The following is a 22,618-nucleotide window of genomic DNA, read 5'->3' as shown; positions in this document are numbered from 1 at the left end:
ATTTTCTAGGAGGTCGTCTTATATTTTTTTTTAAAGTTTAGCTTTTATCTAGCGCAAAATCCACTACACGTAGTCAAAGCGCTTTACAAAGGATCCCTGACTAACAGCAACACGTAACATAAAGAAAGAGACATGACGTCTGTTACGTGATATTACATTTTTTTCCCGACAGACAGCGCTCTAAACGACCGCATACTAATTGTACACCTGTGTGCGATGAGAAATGTGAGTAAAGAGTCTTTTCCAGGTGTTCAACTATGCGCCAAACGAGGTTTGAAGCCAGGATCCTCCGATCCGAAAGCGAGTGGCATACCATTAAACCACATAGCCGCACAAAAGACATTGCGTTACTACTAATTAATTCAGTTTGTCTTCTAATGTGCAATCCTCACCAAAGATTGTGTCGGCATTTTCATGCTTTGTTGATTTGAATATTGTCCATCTTAATTCTTGGCGGTTCAGGGTATTTTATATTGTCACTCATAATGAATATTTTAATTTCTGACCTGTTAAATTGTATTTCAAATTATAAAGTTGAAAAAGGCCCTTTATTCTATTTTACAACTGTTTCCTTAATAGTAACAAATCTACAAACGCGAGACCAATAAGGTTTTATTGAAAAGACAGGAAAGGATACATAATTTTTTAAAAATCATTTTATTCGACTTTATAATAAAAACATCTGATAAACATGCAAATCAGTTGTTTGACTAGTTCTTGACGTAGAGGACTGAATGATTTCAGGTCTCCATCTCTCTTATCAATTGGGCGATAAAGCTGAAAATAAAATTGGTTTTACAATGAAATAATTATAGACTGAGTAATATAGTTTTAAATACTTTCCAATGCCTCTATACATAGATGTAAGAAAACAATGGATGATAAAATTTTAGTTCTTTTCTCAAACTTAATTAAACTTGGTCCATGGGTTAGAAACACTTTGCCACTCTTGTGACAATGGTTAACTGTTGTCGTCAGTGGCATGATTGGTGATACTAATACTTTTTTAAAAAACAACTTTCGACTCATCAATGTGCCTTGTTGTGAGTACTCTAAATATCCAATAAACTTGACTCAAATTAGTACGAGTATGAGTATCGTATTCAAGCCTTTAAACGACACAAAAAATATACGTATTCTAGACACGTATATCAATTTGAAATTTGGTTTTGTATATGGACTGCCTTGGATCTAGGTGTACCACGGAACACAGAGGTAACGTTGTTATTACTGATTACTAATCTAAATTGCCACTAGGCAAACCAAGGAATTCCTGGAACTAATGTGGAGGCAACTGGTACAAAAAAGATAATCGACTGCTCGGAAATGGACCTTGAGCGTGAAGAATGGCGTTCCAGGACATTCAACCTCTGTAGGGAGTCGGAACTCCGGTAATGCAAGTTAAGTTATCTAGATTGGGCATTGCGCTTAGCTCAAGGCTAACAATATGCCAAGAGATATCTATGATGTGTTGTTTATACGTATTTTTACGATTAGGTAACTATATTCTAAATCCCTTCAATGTGGCCGGACATAACAATTTTTTTGTTGAAAGGAAGCTCAAGTAATGTTTTTTTTTCTCTCTATCTTTATTGTTATTGTAATACTCATCTCCTCGACAAGATGTCAAGGAAATAACTCGTGCTATATATTTATATATTCATCATGTATCAGGCATATCAATCGTTGAAGAAAGCAGTTATTGCAATACTCTATTTATAGAAATAGGTTCTATGATTGTAGACACGAACTCGCTATGTAAAACGCTCTCAGGCGGGATGAAATTCATTACTTAACTTATTAGATAAATGCAAATTTTGATTGAAAATGAAATCTCACCCTATGACCGTTAGAGAGGTAAACAAACCAAAATAAACATTGCTCAAACATACGATAATCTATTTAATTAATCAATTAATCACTTAATTGATGTTTCAAGTAATGAATTAACTAAACCAATCAGCCAATCATTAAATCAATCAATTAATTAATCAGTTTTTTAAATCAATTAATCCTAATTAACTAATTGCTCACTTTCCTCATGTATTAGATTTTGCAAACCTGCTAAATGACACATGATTTCCGCTCTGTTGTTCATCTATTTAATATGTTATAATATAGATCTAGGTTCGACATTTTTAGACTTTTTGAAAGATCACCTCACAAATTCTCTCGCTGTACATTGGTAAGCAAGGAGTAAGTTATGATTGAAAAATGAAAGGGAAAGCACCAGCAGCATCATGACCCTTCATAAGACATTTTTAAAAGAGCTTTGACTCAAAATTAAATTTGCACCGAGTAAAGGCTGATTGACCTAAATTAACACAATCCATGAAATCTTACCTTAGCACGAATTACAAGACTTTTTACAAGAAGCAAGCATATAAACAGGGTTTTTGGTACATTCTCCTTTTGCGGCCCATGCAGGACAGCTTGGATTAGCGTCCTTGCAGTCTGAAAAGAAAAAGAAATGAATTTTAATATTAACTTTATTTCTTGTAATTAGAAACAAAAGTGGGAGACACCCTAACAACATATGGTAGTTAATGAACAATATGATGTCGATTAGTCCGTATGCTTAGTAAAAAATAAGTTAATATTGAATAAGGTTTCCTAAAAATTATTGATCTTATAAATACCGAACAAAAATGAACATAACAGATTCTAAAAATCAAAACACCGAACACTCATGTGTAAGTGCATATATATATATATATATATATATATATATATATATATATATATATATATATATATATATATGTATATACATATATATATTTATATATATATACACACATATATATATATATATATATATATATATATGTGTGTGTGTGTGTGTGCGTGTGTTTTGTGTGTGTGTGTGTGTGTGTGTGATTATTTATTATAGGTAATAAAAAGAAAGATAATTATAGAAATATGATTTCAAACGAAACAGTGAAGTTTAATTAATCTCTTGTTTGTCATTTCTTCATAATAATAATAATAATAATAATAATAATAATAATAATAATAATAATAATAATAATAATAATAATAATAATAATAATAATAATAATAATAATAATCTTTGTAACAGTATGACACCCAGCGTGTGATTTGTACGTTCCTAGTGAAAATCTCGTCATGGATGGCGTAAAGTTGACTCTATTTAAAAGGCTCCAATACTTATATCTTCTCACAGTAAACCTTGTGTGAAATGAGCTCATGTCAAATAAGGAATATACAACAGAGGCGTAATTCTGCTCCCTATATCCATGTAATACTGTTGACACGTTGTGAAGTGCTTTTTTAAACACGTTTAGTGAATATTTCAAAAGAATGGAATTAAATAGTCCTAGTTAAAATCATTTCAGAAATATCACCTTCGCATGCGTTACATGACTTTTTACAAGATGCAAGCATAAAGCCTGGGTTAGAGGCACATTCTCCTTTGGCAGCCCATCCAGGACAACTCTTGTGGAGGTCTTGACAAGCTGAATTGAAAAAATGGACAGAAATTGTAACATTGATCTTATTTCTTATTCTTAGAAACAAACATTTTATAAACACATCTCAGACACTTTAATGTCTGATCATAAGGATTGCAGAACATTGAATTAATTCCCTTGTTTTATCCAAATTGGACTATTGTTACTCCCTCTGGGTGAATTTAGCTAAAGACAAAATGAGTAAAATTCTTGTTGCTCAAAATAACGCGGCCAGACTCATTGTACGCACTAACTAAGCAACTCTCCTTTTCCGTGAGTTACGACATTGGCATCCTGTGGAAAAAAGTGTGGGAGGCCAGGCAGGAACCCCTCCCTGATAATGATTGTTCGTATTGAATTCAAAACAGTCTTAGGTCATCATCAGATTGTTCAGCTAATTTTAAATACAAAAGAAAGTCTGCAATGAAAAAAAAAAGAATTAAACCATCTATTTTATTCAGACACGAAAAGCATGGGGAGAGTAGGGGAATCATCCAAATGAAGCCGTTGAAGATCCGAGAGAAGAACTGCCTTACGGAACTGAGCTCCCCAGGAATGAATGGGTAACACTGAACAGAGCACGGGCAAAACTTTGGAGAAGAGCTGGAAGCATGAAAATGTGTGGGCTGGCGGAGACTAGCTCGTGTATATGTGGATACCCAGAGCAGACGACGGAGCACATCCTTAGAGAATGCCAGGATGGGCCGAGATGCACTGACCATGACCTAAGGCTCTGCTCCCGAGATGCTTAGAATGGGTTCCGTGTTGGAGCGACAAGCTATGGTGATATTGCAAAATACTCTGGGAAAATCTTTCACAGATAAACACAGGCTCCTGGAGATGTGGTACGCTCTGTCAGATTGCAGAAAATAGACAAGAGCCTTTATTACTTATGCACTAATCAAAATTGGAAGATCAGAAATCAGATAAAACAAAGAGAGACAAGAGATTGAGAGTTGATTGAACGAAGATGACGTCACTGAAGCCTTTGTTATTATTTTGCAATCCGGGTTTGTGAGTAATTCTCACTAAACTGTATTAACTAGATTATAAAAGTGCATGGCTACACATAGTTTTGTGTGTTTGTCCGTTATACCTCCGGATGGCAATGTTGTGAGCTTCTTGGCCAAGCGCATACTATCTATAGAGACTTTTTTTATGAAGAGGAAACAGACAAAGCACTCTTCCTAACATTCTAACACATCTGAACCATTGGTAGCGTGTAGTGAATAGTATGTAACGTATAGTGTTTACATTTAGAGTAACGATACAGATCTGAAAAGTTATCATATACGAACCACCACCGTTGCATTTTGTGCAGGACTTTCTACACATCTTAAGCATGTATTTGGGATTGGATTCACATTCTCCTTTGGCAGCCCACGGAGCACAGCTAGCGTTGAGGTCTTGGCAATCTGAAATGAGAGATTGTAACATTATTATGATTCGTTAGAAAAATAACAACATATCATTTATGATCGAATTTTGACAAGTAATTTATGTGCGCCATCGTCTCAAAACACTATTATAACCGGTTGATGAAGATATAAAAATGGGATAATAAAGTGACCAAACATAAAAACAATTAGGAATTTTTTCTCAATGCTATATATTCATAATACGCTTCAACAGTCGTGACGTCACTTCCCTCGTAATGACGCATGACAGTAACTTAGTAACTGGTTCTAAACTATCGGAACAATAGCAGAAGCCATTATGAGATACTTCGCATAAAAGTGTAACCAGAGGAGAAAACATTATAAATCTGATCATGTTTTGATTTTTATACATTCTGATCACATGACATGTAAAAAAGTTATAGCCAGCATAAAGAATAAAAAGTACCGATTTTCTTTGTTTAGAACCAACCTGCTGCTCGTTGCTGGGCGGACGTGACATCATTCCATTAAATCTTTTCCTTTGCTATCCACTTTTAGGGAATAACCGATCACTTACCATTGCATTTTTTGCAGGACTTTTTACAAGCTGTAAGCATGTAGTCTGGGTTGGATTCACATTCCCCTTTAGCAGCCCACGGAGCACAGCTAGTGTGGATGTCTTGGCATTCTTAAATGAGAGATTGCAACATTTTTTTATGATTCGTGAAAAAAAAGTGATTTATGATCCAATTTTGACACAGAAATGTGAGCCATCACCTCAAAACAATATTATTACAGGTTAATTCAGATTTTCGAAGACAAATGAAAGCTATATAAACAAAATAGATATTGTTTTAAGATGATGAGTACGATGAAGAATACAAGCCTTCTGTCAAACTCCAATTTAATCAGTTACCTTTTATGTAGATCCGAATATAAAACTTTCGGTGAAAAACAACTAAAGCTCAAACCCAAAGATATGACCAATTGCCTAAATATAGTGTTTTGTTGGGATCACCAAAACAAAGAAAACAGAACGGAACAGGAGAACCAAAAAAAGACCCTATTTGCTCGAATATATTTTAATCTTTTTTGTGCTATAACATATTTATTAAAGTAGAGTCCAGAAAACCAGATAGACGAGTGTACGTTCGGCTCAAGAGTATAACAATGTCAATAACTCAATTTGACCCAACAGGGTTCAACAGTTGTGGCGTCACTTCCTTCGTTATGACGCATAGTAACTTAGTAACTGGTTCTTAACTATCGGGACAATGGCGGTCGCCCTTATGAAATAGTTCTCCGACGAGCATAAAAGTGTATCCAGAGGACAAGAACATTATAAATTTATCACGTTTGGACTTTTATACATTCTGATAACATGACATGTGAAAAATTTCTTGCCAGCTTGAAGAATAAATGTACCGATTTTCTTTGTTTAGAACCAAACTGCTCGTTGCTGGGCGAATGTGACATCAGGCTATTGAATCCTATTACCGATATATGACCCTTTGACTTATAACAACGGATTTAGTCTGAATTGTGATTTAATTAAGTAAATATGATTTATATAAAAGAGCGAAGCTAAATTCTTTGCTTTCAGTGTTTTTACATTTACAATAGATTTTCAAAAAATGTATCTTGGCATAACACTGTTTTGAGTTAGTTGTTCACAAATATCTAAGAATATGAAATCCAAAATAAACAACAACAACAACAACAACAACAACAACAAAAAGAACTCAAATGCTTTACCGGAAGGTACTGAGTACCTCAACACACATGATGACATTCTGAAGCTAAGAACACTTGCACCAGACAGAGATCTATGCAGGCAGATTCCTGACTGGATAATAGAAAGAGTGACAAACTCGAAGTGGCGCACATATTCACGGTAAGCGTCCATAGAGACTGCGCAGTCATATTTATTCATCATTATTATTATTATTATTATTATTATTATTATTATTATTATTATTATTATTATTATTATTATTATTATTATTATTGTTATTATTATTATTATTATTATTATTATTATTATTATTATTATTATTATTATTATTATTATTATTATTATTATTACTATTATTATTATTATTATTATTATTAATATTATTATTATTATTATTATTATTATTATTATTATTATTATTATTATTATTATTATTATTAATATTATTATTATTATTATTATTATCATCATCATTATTATTATTATTATTATTATTATTATTATTATTATTATTATTATTATTATTATTATTATTATTATTATTATTATTACCTGAAGGTTTGGGTGAAGGCGTAGGTCTAGGTGTTGGTGGCATGGTTGGTTGAGGGGTGGCTTTAATGCCATATTTATCTGAACATTTTACTACAGGATTATCATTATTCTCGTTGATGGCCCCTTTACACCAGCAGGTGCAGTCTTTTCCCACAAAACCTTCATGAGGGCAATGTTTGTGATCTATTCTGCATCTGCTGTCTAAAACCAGGAAGAAAAGAAGCAAAGTAGCTTTTTAACCTGTTTCGTCAAGCAGAAATAGGTTTATATTTTACTTTGAATATATATATATATATATATATATATATATATATATATATATATATATATATATATATATACTGTACCCACCATCATTTAATGAGGGCAGATTGGTAAACAACGATGTCTGTGTAACTTAGTACACCCTCTGTTTATTTTTCTGTGTGGCCCAACATGAAGTGTAATCCACTATAGCCTCTGACCCGTGACATAGCAACATACAGTTGTCCCTGTGTAAAAATAGGTTGTGGTAAGAAAATCAACTGCGAAAATATACCTGAAGTAGCAGACGTGGGAAAATTTGAAAGACGATCCTGGGATTGAGAACTTACCTTACAGTACAGTACTCTGGTGATCATGTTTGGTGGCGTTTTTATACACCTCCGTTGGCGGTGCTGGTTGATTAATGAACAAGTTGCTGCTTGAAGCTCGTAGCAAAAAATAACGATAAGTGATGAATTATAAGCCTCAATTTAATAGACGAAGACATACTGTGGACGTTTCTGATTTCCCCTTTATCAACAAAACACGACGAATAAGACACTAAGGACGAATGAGAGCTGTGTAGTGTGAATGGCGTAAATAGACATAAACAGTGATGGGACAGGAAGTTTTTTTGAAAAACAACAACAACAACAACAACAACAACAACAACAACACAACAAAGAAGAAAAAACAAAACGAAAATAAAACCCACTAAAGTGACAAAGACTCGAATGCACTGAAGATAATGATAAAATACTTTCTTTAAAAAATATAGCATTGTGGAGAACATTGTGCTTATTTGAGTCAATAAAAAAATGATACGGCGCACAACTCTACTGAAAGATTTGAAATTAAGAAATGTATTTTTTACAGATAGATAAACAGATAACTTGATTTCCTTTTATAATTTAAAGTCAGTTTGAAATTTCGTTGAGTCAGACAGATATCATAAAATACGTACCGACGATACTAACACTCTCAAAATTAACCAATTTCTTCACTGTAAAAAGTTGTCATTTTGCTTCATCTATTTATGACATCAAGTATTATTACTTCCGTTTTGTTGTTGATTTAGCGGTGATCAGTGTTGTTATGTAGTAGTATGTTCTAATTGCGTGTATGTTTGTGTGTGTTGGCATTTTTCAGCAAATCGTGGCATTCATATTGATATCATTCACTTGATCACATGAAGGTATTCGCATTTACACAAATTTTAAACAAGTTTAACCTATTAACAACGTCAACTAATATTACTGCTGATATTAATAATAATAATAATAATAATAATGCTGAAAACTTATATAGCGCTATAACTCCGAGACACCAGACTCTAAGCGCTTAAATTACAAATTACTTTGGCTGAAACATACTCATTCACACACACAAGCACACACACACACACACATACACACACACAACACAACACACAACACAAACCAAACCTATCTTGCTTCTCATACCATCTACTAAAATCGAAACAAATATGTTTTAAGCGAACGTTTAAAAATAGACAAAGATTCTTTTTCACGAATGCTCTGCGGTAAGGCGTTCCAAATAGAGGGTCCGAAATGAGAAAAGGATCTCATTCCAGCATTTTTCCGAATTCGAGGGACAACTAGTTTTGTGGAATCACTGGCCGAACGTAAGGGGCGAGGTTTTGAATATCTTTCAATTAGTTCTGAAAGGTAGGAAGGGCAGTACCTTCAAGACAACGATACACTAAAACACAAGCTTTGAATTTAATTCTTTTCTCAACAGGCAGCCAATGCAGGTCATGAAGTAGAGGTCCGGCAGAGTCGCACCTACGCTTCATAAATACTAAATAAATTATAAATAATATTACGGTCGTTTTTATGCCATCGATGTAATAATTATTGCCCTGGGGAATATTTAATGTACTCTACAAATAAAATGCAAGCTATTTTCCACCGTGAACTTCTCTGCAACTTCAAACCACCATAAAAATCTTGACACCAAAATAACATCACATGAAGTATGAAACACTACACAATCATAAACAACAATAACGATTACCCACAATTCCCGTAGATTGCCCTAGTGGTATTGAAGAGTACTGTAGAAGTAAACAATAATTCTATATTTACATAGATTTACCAGTCCTTTGACATTGAAGTCGAGCGATTTTATTTCGTGGTCTTTATTTTATAACTTATATATATATATATAATATATATATATATATATATATATATATATATATATATATATATAGGCCTATATATATATATATATATATATATATATATATATATATATATAATATATATATATATATATATATATATATATATATATAGCAATAAAAACGTGACAATGTGTTGTAGAGTTCATTTTGACGATCAATTTTATATTTTATATTTTGTATTTTTTGCTTTTCTGTTTGAGTAAGAAAAGAGTATTTTTGTGTTGGATGGCTGTGAGATTTTGGGGAAAATCTGAAAATAGTAGGTATGAAAAAAGTTAAATCGTTCATGGTCATATGAGATTATAACGCTTTAACAAAGCACAATCCTAGAAAAAGGTTAGCTTTCCTTTTTCTAGGGTACAATCCCGTGCAATAAAAATCAGAGGTGAAGATCGCCGCCCTTGCGTGTGTATGATCACAATGAACAATTAATCACTGCATGATAACATTTAGCTAAATCTTGTTTTACGTGAAAAGTGACAACAAAAAAACAACATTATTTCTTTTATTACCTCTTGGACATTTGTACAAAAGATTCATTGTCTTGATGTCATAAAAACTCAACGCCAGTTGCCCAATTAAGTCTTGATATCTCTGATCCTTTGTGTATACTGTAATTCCTCCACGGCGAGTAAAAGCCTGAAAGGAAAAATACAGCGTTAGAAAGATAATGAACGAAAAGTTATATCTATATATTAGCTTTTATATTGGGAACATCGTAACTTCGTAGTTTCAATCTCGAGTGTTTGCAGGACAAATGTACGAAAAGAAAACGCAATTTCGGCATAAGGAATTCAAATTTGACTGTCACATAAGTAGATTATGGTATCATATTATAGTAATCGGGGTGGATTAAAAAGTGGAAATAATAAACGGTTGTGATTTAGATGTTCAAGCAGATATAAGGTGTTTGTCGAATCTGTCATTGGTGTAATAATATATAAGCCCACAATATGACATGGTGTCAGAACTGAACGTTATTCCCAATGGATTACCACTCATTTAAGGAATATTTATACAGTGAAGTAGAGTGTATTAGATAAATATATATTTTTAAATTCATCTCTTGTCATATCCGTCCCAACTACATACGAGGTTAAATAGGTCACTCGCCGTTATAAGGATGCCTAAGTTTAACCCCATAACTTTATCGGGTTTAGTCGGGTTTAAGCGGGTTTCGTAAGAAAGAAACACACTACACGAGCGACCAATTAAATTGCACGCCTAAATTTAATTCTCTTTGCCACTGTCATATTGTGGGCTTATATATTCTTAAATTAATGACAGACTCAACAAACACGTCTTATCTGCTTGAACATCTCAATCATTACCGTTTATTATTTCCACTTTTTAATCCACCCCATGTACTATATTAATATAACATAATAATATAATCTAATTATATGACATCTCCCCTTTTAAGTAAAAATATAATATATTGGTTTTGATCTTGTAATTTATTCCAAATAAATTCAGCAAACCTATCACACACATTCACGTTTTATTCCTAGTATATGTATTTCATTAAATTTCAATTAAAAGCAGTCCATCAAATGCCAAATGTTCGAATTTATGAAGATTGTTCAGTATTCTTGATTCCCTAAGTCTGCTAGTCAGACAACTTAATTGATCTGCTAGTCAGATCGGTTTGATAACCAAACCTACAGGCCATGTTATATGAACCACAACATTAACATCAACACGCATTTGCTGTTACTGTCAGTAATGTATCTTCAGAATCTCCTTCCTGTTAGTCGGTCTTGCTTCTTCACATTGTTTTCAATTTTCAATCATGCTTAGTATTTCCTTGTTGATGTTGGGCCACCACACTGATTGTATAGCTCGTACCCGACATTTATTGATTCCTTGGCGCCCCTTGTTTTAGAACATCCTTTCTCATGCTTTGCGGGATAACAATGCGCTTATCTTTAACCACGAGTCCATGAAGTATACTTATTCTGCTTCTCTCTTCGTGGTACTTCTTCAAGCTTACAGGTACATTATTTATGTGTTTCGGCCAACCTTGTTTGATTAGTCCTTTCAGTTGGCTCATTTCATCTTCTTCTTCTGTCTTCTTTCTTATGAAATCGAAGTCTGCTTTCCACTGGTGTGTTTCAATGCTATTTGCATACGCATTAACATCCATTTCCAGCGCTTTGTCTTTAATCTGGAGTGGCTTTATAGACATAGTGTCTGCCAAATGTAAGATTTTCCCTGGTTTATAGATTGCAATAGGATTAAATATCATGTCTCATCAGTAGCCGTTAACATCTCAGAGGTGTCCGGTCAAGGTCTTTTGTATTTATGAGTGGTACGATTGGTTTGTGATCAGTCTCGAGTGTGAATGACTTCAAGCCTATTAAAAATCAGGAAAAGTTTTCACACGCCCATACAGCGGCTAACGTTTCCTTCTCTATTTGCGCATATCCTCTTTCTGTAGGAGTAAGTGTTCGAGAGCAGTATGCGACTGGTCGTATTTCGTCTCCATGGTTTTGAAGTAGCGCTCCTCCCACTCCGAATGAGCTACTATCGGCTGTGACAATAGTTGGTTATAGAGGATCATAGAAAGCAAGCACTGGTGCATTCGTAATTATCGACTTGCCTTTATTAAGAGCCTCTACTTGTTGAGGTCCCCAGTACCAGGTGGCAGTCTTCTTCAGCAAATTATATAAAGGTTTCAAGGTTGTTGATAAGTTCGGTAAATGCCTTCCTAGGAAATTGGTGATTCCCAGGATACTTTTAAGTTTCGATGCATTTTTTGGATCACTTAATTCTTGCACAGTCCTGATTTTCTTACCATCAGGTGCCATGCCGTCTTTGTTTATTTTAAATCCTAAAGATTTTATTTCCGTCCTCTTAAATTCGCATTTGTATTTATTTAGTTTCAGCCCTGACTTTTCAATTTCTTTAAGACGTTCCTGCAATCTTTTGTCATGTTCCTCTTCTGTGCGTCGAAAAATAATAACGTCATCAATAAAACAATCTGAGCCTTCACAGTCTTTTATAAGATCTTTCATTTTTCTCTGAAAAATCTCACTTACGCTGGTAATACCAAATGGTAAGACTTTGAAGTATTATCTGCCATAAGGTGTAATAAACGTAATCAGTTTTGCGCTCGTTTCCTCTAAGGAGATTTGCCAAAATCCAGACGCGCAATCGATTCGGGTAAAAAAAAAACTGTGCCCCTAATAACTCTTCAGCTATGTCATCTACAGTAGGTAGTGTAAATCTTTCTCTTTTTAACTGCTATATTTAAATCGACGTAAAGTCTAATTTGATCACTTCCAGGTTTTGGAACAACAACAATGGGCGCACACTATTCCGTTCGTTCTGTTATTTCTTCAATTTTCCCCATGCTTCTCATTCTTTCTAATACTTTTTTCACCTTTTCCAATAATGGAATTGGTACACGCCTTGGTACAGTTGTTACATGCGGCACTGCATTATCATTAAACTCAATTTTTACGGGTTGTGTTTTCATTACCCCTGTGGTGGCAAAGACAGTTCTAGGAATTTGTATTTCATTTATTCGTGAAGTTTATTTTTAAATTTTAAGGTCTTGAAAATGTGTCTTGGTATAGTTGATACGTCTGCCCCTGTGTCAATTTTGAAGTTGACAATCTTGCCGTTGATTGGTAATTTCACACTCCACGCAACGTCACCTCTCTCCTTGTCGCGAACTGACCCTAAGAAGCTGCCTGCCTCCTCTTGTATTACGGTATCGATACATGTCGCTCCGATATCCTTTGTATTTTTACATCTTGCGAAATGGTTTATCTTTTTATACTTCAAACAATTTTTTTTTCCATAAGCCGGACAAGCTCTCGCCTGATGAATCGTTCCACATCGTCAGCATAACATTGGCTCCCCCCTATCTCTTGTGGACGGGAAATTGTTTTTATTGTTTCTCTGAGTATTTTGATTTTTGAATACTCCTTGTCTCCTGCTATAGAACAGTAAAGTTTGCTGCCCCAAACGTAAACAAAGGTCGAGAAGCACATGGCAAACCACATGTTCCTGTCTTGACAGCTCACGTTCCAATGTAAATAATAGAAAGAAAATAACCTTTAAAATTTGGCTGTTAGGTGGCAAAAGAAACACATATTCATAAATACTCGATCATGCATCAAATAATGTCTAGATATGGATATTTTATGGAACAAAAGGTAAAATTTATCAAAAGTTACGTCTATCTATTTTTAGACCAGAGCAAATTATTGCGCTGGTATGAACAAAACGAGAATTATTCGGAGCCTGATTTTCAGAATAATTTAGTCTTATATTATTATTTCTGCAACTGTTAGATTTTATGTAAACATATTTTTAATACTGAAAGTGTATTGCCTACAACTCAAACTACAAAATTGGGAGACCTATATTGTGCGTAAATTATTCCGGTCCCTAACGGAAATCACTAGCAACTTGTTATTGTTTACGTTTGGGGCAGCAAACTTTACCGTTCTATATATCTGCGCGTTCACTGGCAGTGCCTCCCGGTGCATTTTCCATAGGCTCATATCCTCAACTTCTCTGGTTAGACATTCCGAGTTTGTTGTTTAATTAATTCGTTTCTCGAAATTTCAATGGCTTTTTCTAGGGTTAAGTCTTCTTTCAATTGAAGCCATTCATTTTGAATTACTATGACCAATCTGTCTCTTATTTGAGTGTTTCTGTCATTGAAGTTAGTGTTCGCATAATTCATACAGCGATCCAACAAATTCTTCAATAGATTCGTTGTCCTGTTGATTTCTCTTGAGGAATTTAGCTCTTTCAAAAATAACATTTAACTTTGGGATGAAATATTCCTCAAATTTCGCAAGAACGACATCGTAGTCATCCTTCTCCTCTTCATTTTCAAACGCAAAAGATTTGAAAATCGTTTCGCATAATTCATACAGCGATCCAACATATTCTTCAATAGATTCGTTGTCCTGTTGATTTCTCTTGAGGAATTTTGCTCTTTCAAAAATAACATTTCTCTTTGGGATGAAATATTCCTCAAATTTCGCAAGAACGACATCGTAGTCATCCTTCTCCTCTTCATTTTCAAATGCAAAAGATTTGAAAATCTTTTCTGGCTCTTGTCCCATTGCATAGATCAAGGTAGAGACTTGTACAATTATATATATATAAACATTTGAAATATAATTAAGATAGTTTGACTTCTACAACGTTGTTATCGAGCGTTGCTCTCATCAGGAAGTGGAAGTGAAAGTAGATTGTTGTGTTTTCGTATTTTTATAGATTCGTGTTTATGGAGGTTCGTAATTACATAAAAGGTGTTTGTTTCTATGTCTGCATGAGGAAGTTAGTTCATTTCTTCTGTTGAGTGTTGCTATGTTCGGTTTAGTGATGATGAATAATTTTTCTTCCAAGCAGAGGTTGCAAATCTTAGAAGATGGGGAGTACGACTGTGCTCTGGAGATGATTTTCCATGTGATGCTGTGTTGTATGTTTTTTTCTTTGATGTTTCAAATGTGTTCGCTTAGTGTAGTGGAATGTCGTTTGTGTATGTTTCTGAAGGAAGATGTATGCAGGTTGTATCTGGTTTTGAATGGACACTCGGTGAGGCCAATGTATGTTTCTTGTTTTGGTGTGTCTGGTCGTGTTACTGTGGCTTGATAAATTACGTTTTGAGTCAGGCAATTGCCGTTTAGTGGGCATGTTGTCTGGGTCCTACAGTTGCATTTTTTCTCTAGGTTGTTGCTGGGCTGATCTGGCTGTGATAGTTTTCGGTTATTGTTGGATGAAATAATGTTTTGTATGTTTGGCATGCAGGTGTATCCTATTTTGATGGTGTTTTTGTTCATGATTGAGTGTAGAACGTGACCGGGAGGGAAGCATTTTTGTAGTAGATTGAAGAATATGTTACCAATAGAAGGTGTCACATTCTTGCTGTAGGGTGGGTTGAACCATGTTATGTGTCGTTTTCTTTGTCATTTTTTTTGTTGGGGTGGTAATGGTCTCTTCCTCATATTCTAGTTTGTAGTTATATCCACTTTTTTGTAGTGCGTTTGTGTACGGTGGGATTGCATCGTTGAATATGTTGTTGTTTGTAGAGTTGTTAGATAGTCGTTTGTTAATGCTCTCGGGGATGTTTTTTTATTATAGATGGCGGATGATTGCTGTGTCTATGAACGTACAATGGGATGTTGTTGGGTTTTGAAAATGGTTGATAGGTGCCACCATCAAAATAGGATACACCTGCATGCCAAACCTTAATTATATTTCAAATGTTTATAAATTGCTCCTTTTATACTAAAGTTGAGCACTATTATTTCATGGTTTTTGTTTTATAATTTATATATATATATATATATATATATATATATATATATATATATATATATATATATTGTCCACATATCTCGTTTATATGGAAATTGAGATATTGTTACGGATTAAAGACAATACAAAATGATTTACACTTTGCCGTTTATTTCAAAATTTAGAAACTATTTGCTTTTTTGCCCATATGAAACAGCAAATGTGTATCAAAACGTCTTCGAACCTCGATCTTTCTCTTTTCAAAGTGTAAGTGCCCTCGTAAACGTTTGAGAATCGATAAAGAAAAATGTTACTTTAGAACTCTGTGAAAGGATGACGTTATTGGGAACTCAAATATTAATATTAATCTTAAATTCCCTAAATACCTTTTATTAGCCATATTATTTCAAAAGTGCCTCAAGCTACATGCAGAACATTTCCCCGGAGTGACTCAAATTATTTGCTTGAAAATGGTGTATTGTGCAATGCATTTGGGGTGCACTGTATAGATATAAAATGACTTACCTTTTTCCCGTAGTGCATGATGCTCATGTAATCATAAGGAACACCGACATCAACAAGGGTCTTGCCAAACGTATATTTGTCAAATTGGTCCAAGTTCATTTTTTGGATGTTATGATTTTGTATTATCACATAACTTGAAAAAAGATTTATAAAGTAAAAACATAAATGTCAAATTGATATAAACTTTTATAATGTATTTTGATATGAGGTCTCTTAAAGTTTTTTGTTTTTTTTTCTGTTTTATGCGTATGAATGTGTGTGTGTGTTCGTGCGTGTGTGTGTGTTTGTGTGTGTGTGCATGTATGTTTATTTGTCAGGTAAATTAGGGGCAATTAAGATTGTCACAGTAAAGGTTGTTCACAATTATCTTATTAAATTTTATTTTATTAAGAACTGAATTCATCTCACTCCAGTTATATTTCGGTAGGCTTAGATAAACTTTACCTTCTAATATTAGATCGTCTTTCCTTTTATAGCCTTCCCTCGAATTAATTTCTAATTAGTGAATACTTTTCGTTCTACATTCTGTCACGTAGCCACTTATTATAAAAGCTGATAGGTCTAACATTCGACACTCACTTTCTCTCCACAATCTATGCCGGACGGCCAGTCGCTCTATTCCTATATATATATACTGGAAGATTTTTATCTTTTGGGACTTTGTAGATATTATATCTACACCATTAAGACGCCGGAGCTTTTAACTTTGATTGTATAATCTTCAAGGATCAAACCCAAGCCCGCTGTCAAAGGACTACACAATAACTTCTTACCAATTGCCTGGAAGTGGAATTTTACGAGTCCAATCCTGTTATCAGAGGAATAGATCATCCAAGCCCATCAACTGCCTGGGAACGTAAACTTATGAACCTGACATATTATCATAAGTTACGTAAAATATTCAAATCTCTATTTGTAACTGCCACGATCACTGTTTATCTCTTTTAATTAAATTTCATCATTATTTTTATTTCATTGTAAACAAATCGTTAATTGTTTTTCATTTATAGTAACTAGTAAATTCTGGGGCCTCATTCTACATATATCTTTATGCATAGTCGAGTAGCTCTTTACTCACTTGAGACCATGACATTTTGGAGGGGACACATATAAAGAATTGAATTTATTTAGTTACTTATATCTATTTCATCTAACTTTAAAGTTTAAATTGTAAAACTCTTAATTGCCCCACTTGATCATATTTTAATTGAACTCCCTATTTACAGGATTAATTTTTTTTTTCTTTTTCATTTCTTCATTTAAATGGAATAGCAATTTATCCATTCATTCTTTCATTCAAATTGAATAGCATTTTATTGATTCATTCCTTCATTCATTTATTCATTTATAAATTATTCATTCATTCATTGTTCATTCATTTATTCATTCATTCATTCATTCATCCATTCATTCGTTTATTCACTCATTTATCCAATCATTCATACATTTATTCCTCCCTTCATTCTTTCATTCATACATTATCCATTCATTCATTCATCTATTCACTCAGTTTTTCATTCATTCATTCATTCCTTGTCCACTTTGTTTATTATATCACTCATTTCATTTTGTTGTTTGCCTCATTCATGAATTGTTTTCAATATGTTTACATTCCATAACGATTCATTCACCTATCAACCAATCACTCAGTGTTGTGAACTCATTTTGTAACTATTGTAAATCTTACCATATTTTATTGTTTTGTATTTCAGACATCACTGTTAAACACTCTTCAATGCCTAATTACAATTGTTGAACAACCATTGAACAAGAGAGAGGTCCCAGCCACGAACTGAGTTGGTAAATATATCCTTCATTATTCTCTTTTACATGAGTTGGGCATCACATAGTAACTATAGACATCGTGATTTGTTTTGCATAGTGATTTGTTTTAAATGCATTTTTGGCATATTACTGTTACCGAAAACCACTTATATATTATGTTCTGAAAAGTGAGTCTTTAAAAACTAAATAATAATAAAAGGAGTCTATTAGCCGTCGTGTTATATTTAGTGATAGATAACTTGGGATTATTTTGGCATCCTATTATTGTTATCACACTCTAGTATATTAGCGTCATTGCCAATAATTGTACACAAACTAGCGACGAGTCACAAACATTGGTGATACATTTTTCGTAGTAACATAGTTTAGAGTACACGCGATTGACACATTGTTATTGACACAAGTCATAATAACTCCGCATTGTATTGACACATTGCTTTATAAGATATAACGATAAAAGGCATCAAATTCAACATACATAATAAGTTGAAATAAGAGAGAGAGATTTCTAAAAATAGAACAGTTCATTCCAGTAAGTGTAAATAAATAAAACAGTCAGTAACAGTATCCTGTCAATATATATATATATAAAACATCGTAACTAATTTATTGCAACATGGAAGCATATAAAAGATACTTAAGTCTCGCAAAGGACTTAGAAATACCCCAGGAAAGAATATTTTCATGGTGCGAAGAGAAAGTAAAAGAAGAAAAAGAACATGAAGAAAGAATTCGTAGAGAAGAAAATGAAGAAAGAATTCGTAGAGAAGAAAAAGAACATGAAGAAAGAATTCGTAGAGAAGAAAATGAAGAAAGAATTCGTAGAGAAGAAAATGAAGAAAGAATTCGTAGAGAAGAAAATGAAGAAAGAATACGTAGAGAAGAACGAGAAGAAAGAGTCCAGGAAAGGGAACTAAAAAGACAAATAGCTTTAGCAGAAGAAGAAACCAAAAGGACCCAAATGATGCTGGAAATGGAAAAAACAAAAACCGGTCATGAAAGAAAACATAATAATAGTGATGAATTTTTCGTGAAACTTCCACGCATGCCAACATACGATGAACGCTCAGACTGTCTAGAATCCTTCTTACACCGATTCGAAGTTCAGGCTAAAGGTTATCTTTGGCCAGAAAGCAAATGGGCCACAGCCTTGATTAACTGCTTATCTGGAGAACCGCTAAAAGTTTTCTATACCTTAACAACTGAAGATGCAGATGACTATGGAAAAATTAAAGACGCTCTACTAAAAAGATTTAGATTAACGGAAGATGGTTACCAGGAAAGGTTTCACACTGCAAAACCGGAAAGTGGAGAAGACTTTAATACATTCGTGAACCGAATTACTCAATTTCTAAATCGGTGGCTTGAGTTGGCAAACGTAAAACAAGACGACTTTGCAGGCCTTTACTATCTCACGCTGAAGAATCGAATCTATCAAGCTTGCAACCCAGATTTAGTCGCATTCTTTAAAGAGAGAAAGCCAGAAAACTTGGACAAATTAAAAATCTACGCAGAAAACTTTAACAGCGCACATCCATTGACACCCCTTAGCAGAACATTGAAGGAACCATACTACGCTGCTGCTGCTCAGAGTCCAGGTACACCTAAAGTTCAGTACTCAAATAGAACGAGCCGATCAATCACTCGGAACACGCAAGTGAAACAGGATGACCATAGTAACAAACCATGGAACAAACAGTTCAATAGAGACCATAGCCGACCCTATCAAAACAAAACAAGAAATAGCACTGACAATAATACTGAGTATAAGAAAACCAACAAACCTATAATTAAATGTCAATATTGTGGAATGAAAGGCCACACAGCAAACAAATGTTACAAAATCGTGGGATATCCAAAAGAAACTGCAAATGCATCACTCCAAACAAGTGTAAACAATCAGACACGAGTAATGTCAGGAGAAAATATAAATGTTTATTGCGTGAAAGGTATGTCACTTTTAACACAAACTCACAAATCAGGATCGCTATTTTTTTGTGAAGGCAAAGCTAATGGAACTGATTGCAAAATATTGAGAGACACAGGATGCAGTACAGTAGGAATAAAAGCATCTTTGATCAATGACGAAGACAAAACTGGAAAAACGGTACAATGCATCACATTCAGTGGCACAGTCGAAACCTTTGAAACAGCTAACGTGTACATAGAAACCCCATACTATACAGGAATAGTGGAATGCTGTATACTTCCCAACCCCGTCGCTGATGTTATTGTTGACAATATAAAAGGTCTTAAAGACAACCCAACAGATGTAAAAGAATGGTCATTAACCCAAGAAACAGCTTGTCTAGCAGAAACAAGAAAGATGACTAAGACAACAGAGAAGCCAATGACTATTTCTCTTGAACCACAACAATTTGACAGGAACACGTTCATTGAAGAACAGAAAAAGGACCCGACTTTAACACCATATTTCAATATCGCAAACAAAGGGACGAAATCAAAAGTTGAATACATCATTGAAAAAGATATTCTGTTCAGGACACATAGGAAAAGACACAAAATAGCTAAACAACTGGTCACGCCGAGTATTTACAGAAACAAAATCCTTGGAATAGCGCACGATTCAATAACTTCTGAACATCTTGGGAGCTCTTCCACATTGAAGAGAATATCCGAGAATTTCACATGGCCTGGAATTACTAAAGACGTCCGAGAATATGTGAAATCGTGTGACACATGCCAAAGAAGAGTCGCAAAAGGCAGAATACCGAGATTGCCATTAGAGACAACCCCAGTTATTGAAAAAGTTTTTCAAAAAGTTGCAATTGACATTATAGGCCCTTTAACAAAATCAGATAGAAACCATACACACATACTAACACTAGTCGATTACGCAACCAGGTGGCCAGAAGCGATAGCATTGAAATCAACTATATCGGATCACATAGCTGAAGCATTGATGACAATTTTTACTAGAATAGGCATACCAAATGAGATACTGTCGGACAATGGACCCCAATTTACATCACATATGATGCATGAAACCATGAAACTCATGGGAATCCAACACTCATTCACAACTCCCTACCACCCCCAAGCAAATGGTCTTTGTGAAAGATTTAATGGCACTCTAAAGAATATGTTAAGAAAAGTGTCAGCAGAAAAACCAGATGATTGGGACAGATACTTACCAGCAATCCTATTTGCATATAGAGAAATACCCCAAGAATCTACAGGCTACTCCCCATTTGAGTTGATGTATGGACGATCACCTCGCGGCCCGATTAATATAGTAGCCGACATTTGTAAAGGGAATGAGGAGGACAATAACGAAATTATGTTTGCTTACGAATATGTAAGAAACCTGAAAGACAGAATAGAGGACACATGTAAGCTAGCACAGGAATCCGTCACTAAAAAAGCAGAGAAATACAAGGAATACTCCGATCGAAAAAGCAAGTCAAGAAAATTTGAGATTGGTGACAAAGTACTAATACTCTTACCCGATGACTCGAGTAAACTTTTAGCTACATGGAAAGGACCATTCAAAATAACAGCAGTAAAATCTAATGTTAATTACGAGATTAAAATTAACAACACAACAAAGACATTCCATGCAAATATGCTAAAAAAATATTTTGATAGAGACACAGTGTCGCAACCTATGTTTACTAATATCGAAGCTTCAAATGCAGGATCAATCATACCGTTGGTCATGGGACACAGACACCCGAGACAGAAAAACAAACAAAAATCGCACAATTGCAACCACCTAAGACAAAAAAAGAAGTACGCAAAGTACTTGGGTTCCTAAATTTTTACAGGAAATACATTTACAACTTCGCGCACATCGCGACACCGCTAACAAATCTGACAAAGAATGGGTCACCGAACAAAATTGTTTGGACAGAAGCGTGTCAGAATAGCTTTAACCAATTAAAGGCATTACTCTGTTCAGAACCAATTCTTAAATTACCCGACATATCAAAAGAATTTGTTGTAAGAACTGACGCGTCTGATAAGGGCATCGCAGGTGTACTATTACAGGAACATGAGGGAACTCTAATGCCTTGCTTATATGCAAGCAGAAAATTATTGGACAGAGAATCACGATACTCTGTAATAGAGCGTGAAGGACTGGCCATCGTCTTTGCTTTAAAGACATTCAGCAGATATCTACTGCTAAAAGAGTTTGTGGTCGAAACGGACCATAAACCACTCACGTACATAAGAAATAACAAAATGAATAATAGTAGAGTACTAAGGTGGAGTCTATTTTTGCAAAATTACACTTTCAGTATCTCTCACATACCAGGCTGTGAAAATATTCACGCCGACCTACTTTCTCGATTAGTATAAACACGTGAGAAGGGTATAACTTAACCTCCCATGCATACTGTTAGTTACCTCGCAAACTATGCCAAATCAGAACGCACAATTTCGATAATTTTATTTGTAAACATGATGACCCAACTTAATGTAACAT

At 34.3% G+C, this 22,618-nt stretch overlaps 1 protein-coding gene across 2 annotated transcripts in view; it reads right to left on the bottom strand.

Annotated features, from left to right (window-relative positions):
* Window positions 1-638: 638 nt before the first annotated feature.
* Window positions 639-22,618, bottom strand: part of LOC144979922 (zinc metalloproteinase nas-4-like) — a 50,331-nt gene continuing 28,351 nt past the window's right edge. The window contains exons 9-16 of one of the 2 annotated variants that reach the window (XM_078927206.1): window positions 16,384-16,516; window positions 10,104-10,230; window positions 7,140-7,340; window positions 5,430-5,540; window positions 4,772-4,888; window positions 3,369-3,479; window positions 2,344-2,454; window positions 639-777 (exon numbers count right to left, since the gene is read on the bottom strand). In XM_078927206.1, coding sequence (XP_078783332.1) covers window positions 2,345-2,454; window positions 3,369-3,479; window positions 4,772-4,888; window positions 5,430-5,540; window positions 7,140-7,340; window positions 10,104-10,230; window positions 16,384-16,516 — 910 coding nt within the window. In that variant the 3' untranslated portion in view covers window positions 639-777; window position 2,344. The remainder of the gene's footprint in view (window positions 778-2,343; window positions 2,455-3,368; window positions 3,480-4,771; window positions 4,889-5,429; window positions 5,541-7,139; window positions 7,341-10,103; window positions 10,231-16,383; window positions 16,517-22,618) is intronic. The other variant, XM_078927207.1, reaches the window with a different exon arrangement.

The sequence above is a fragment of the Berghia stephanieae genome, chromosome 9, assembly GCF_034508935.2.
Source record: "Berghia stephanieae isolate SIO BIC M18660-M18661 chromosome 9, UCSD_Bste_1.3, whole genome shotgun sequence".
NCBI lineage: Eukaryota > Metazoa > Mollusca > Gastropoda > Nudibranchia > Aeolidiidae > Berghia > Berghia stephanieae.
Note: the sequence above shows the minus strand (reverse complement) of the source record. Positions and strands in the feature narration are given on the sequence as shown.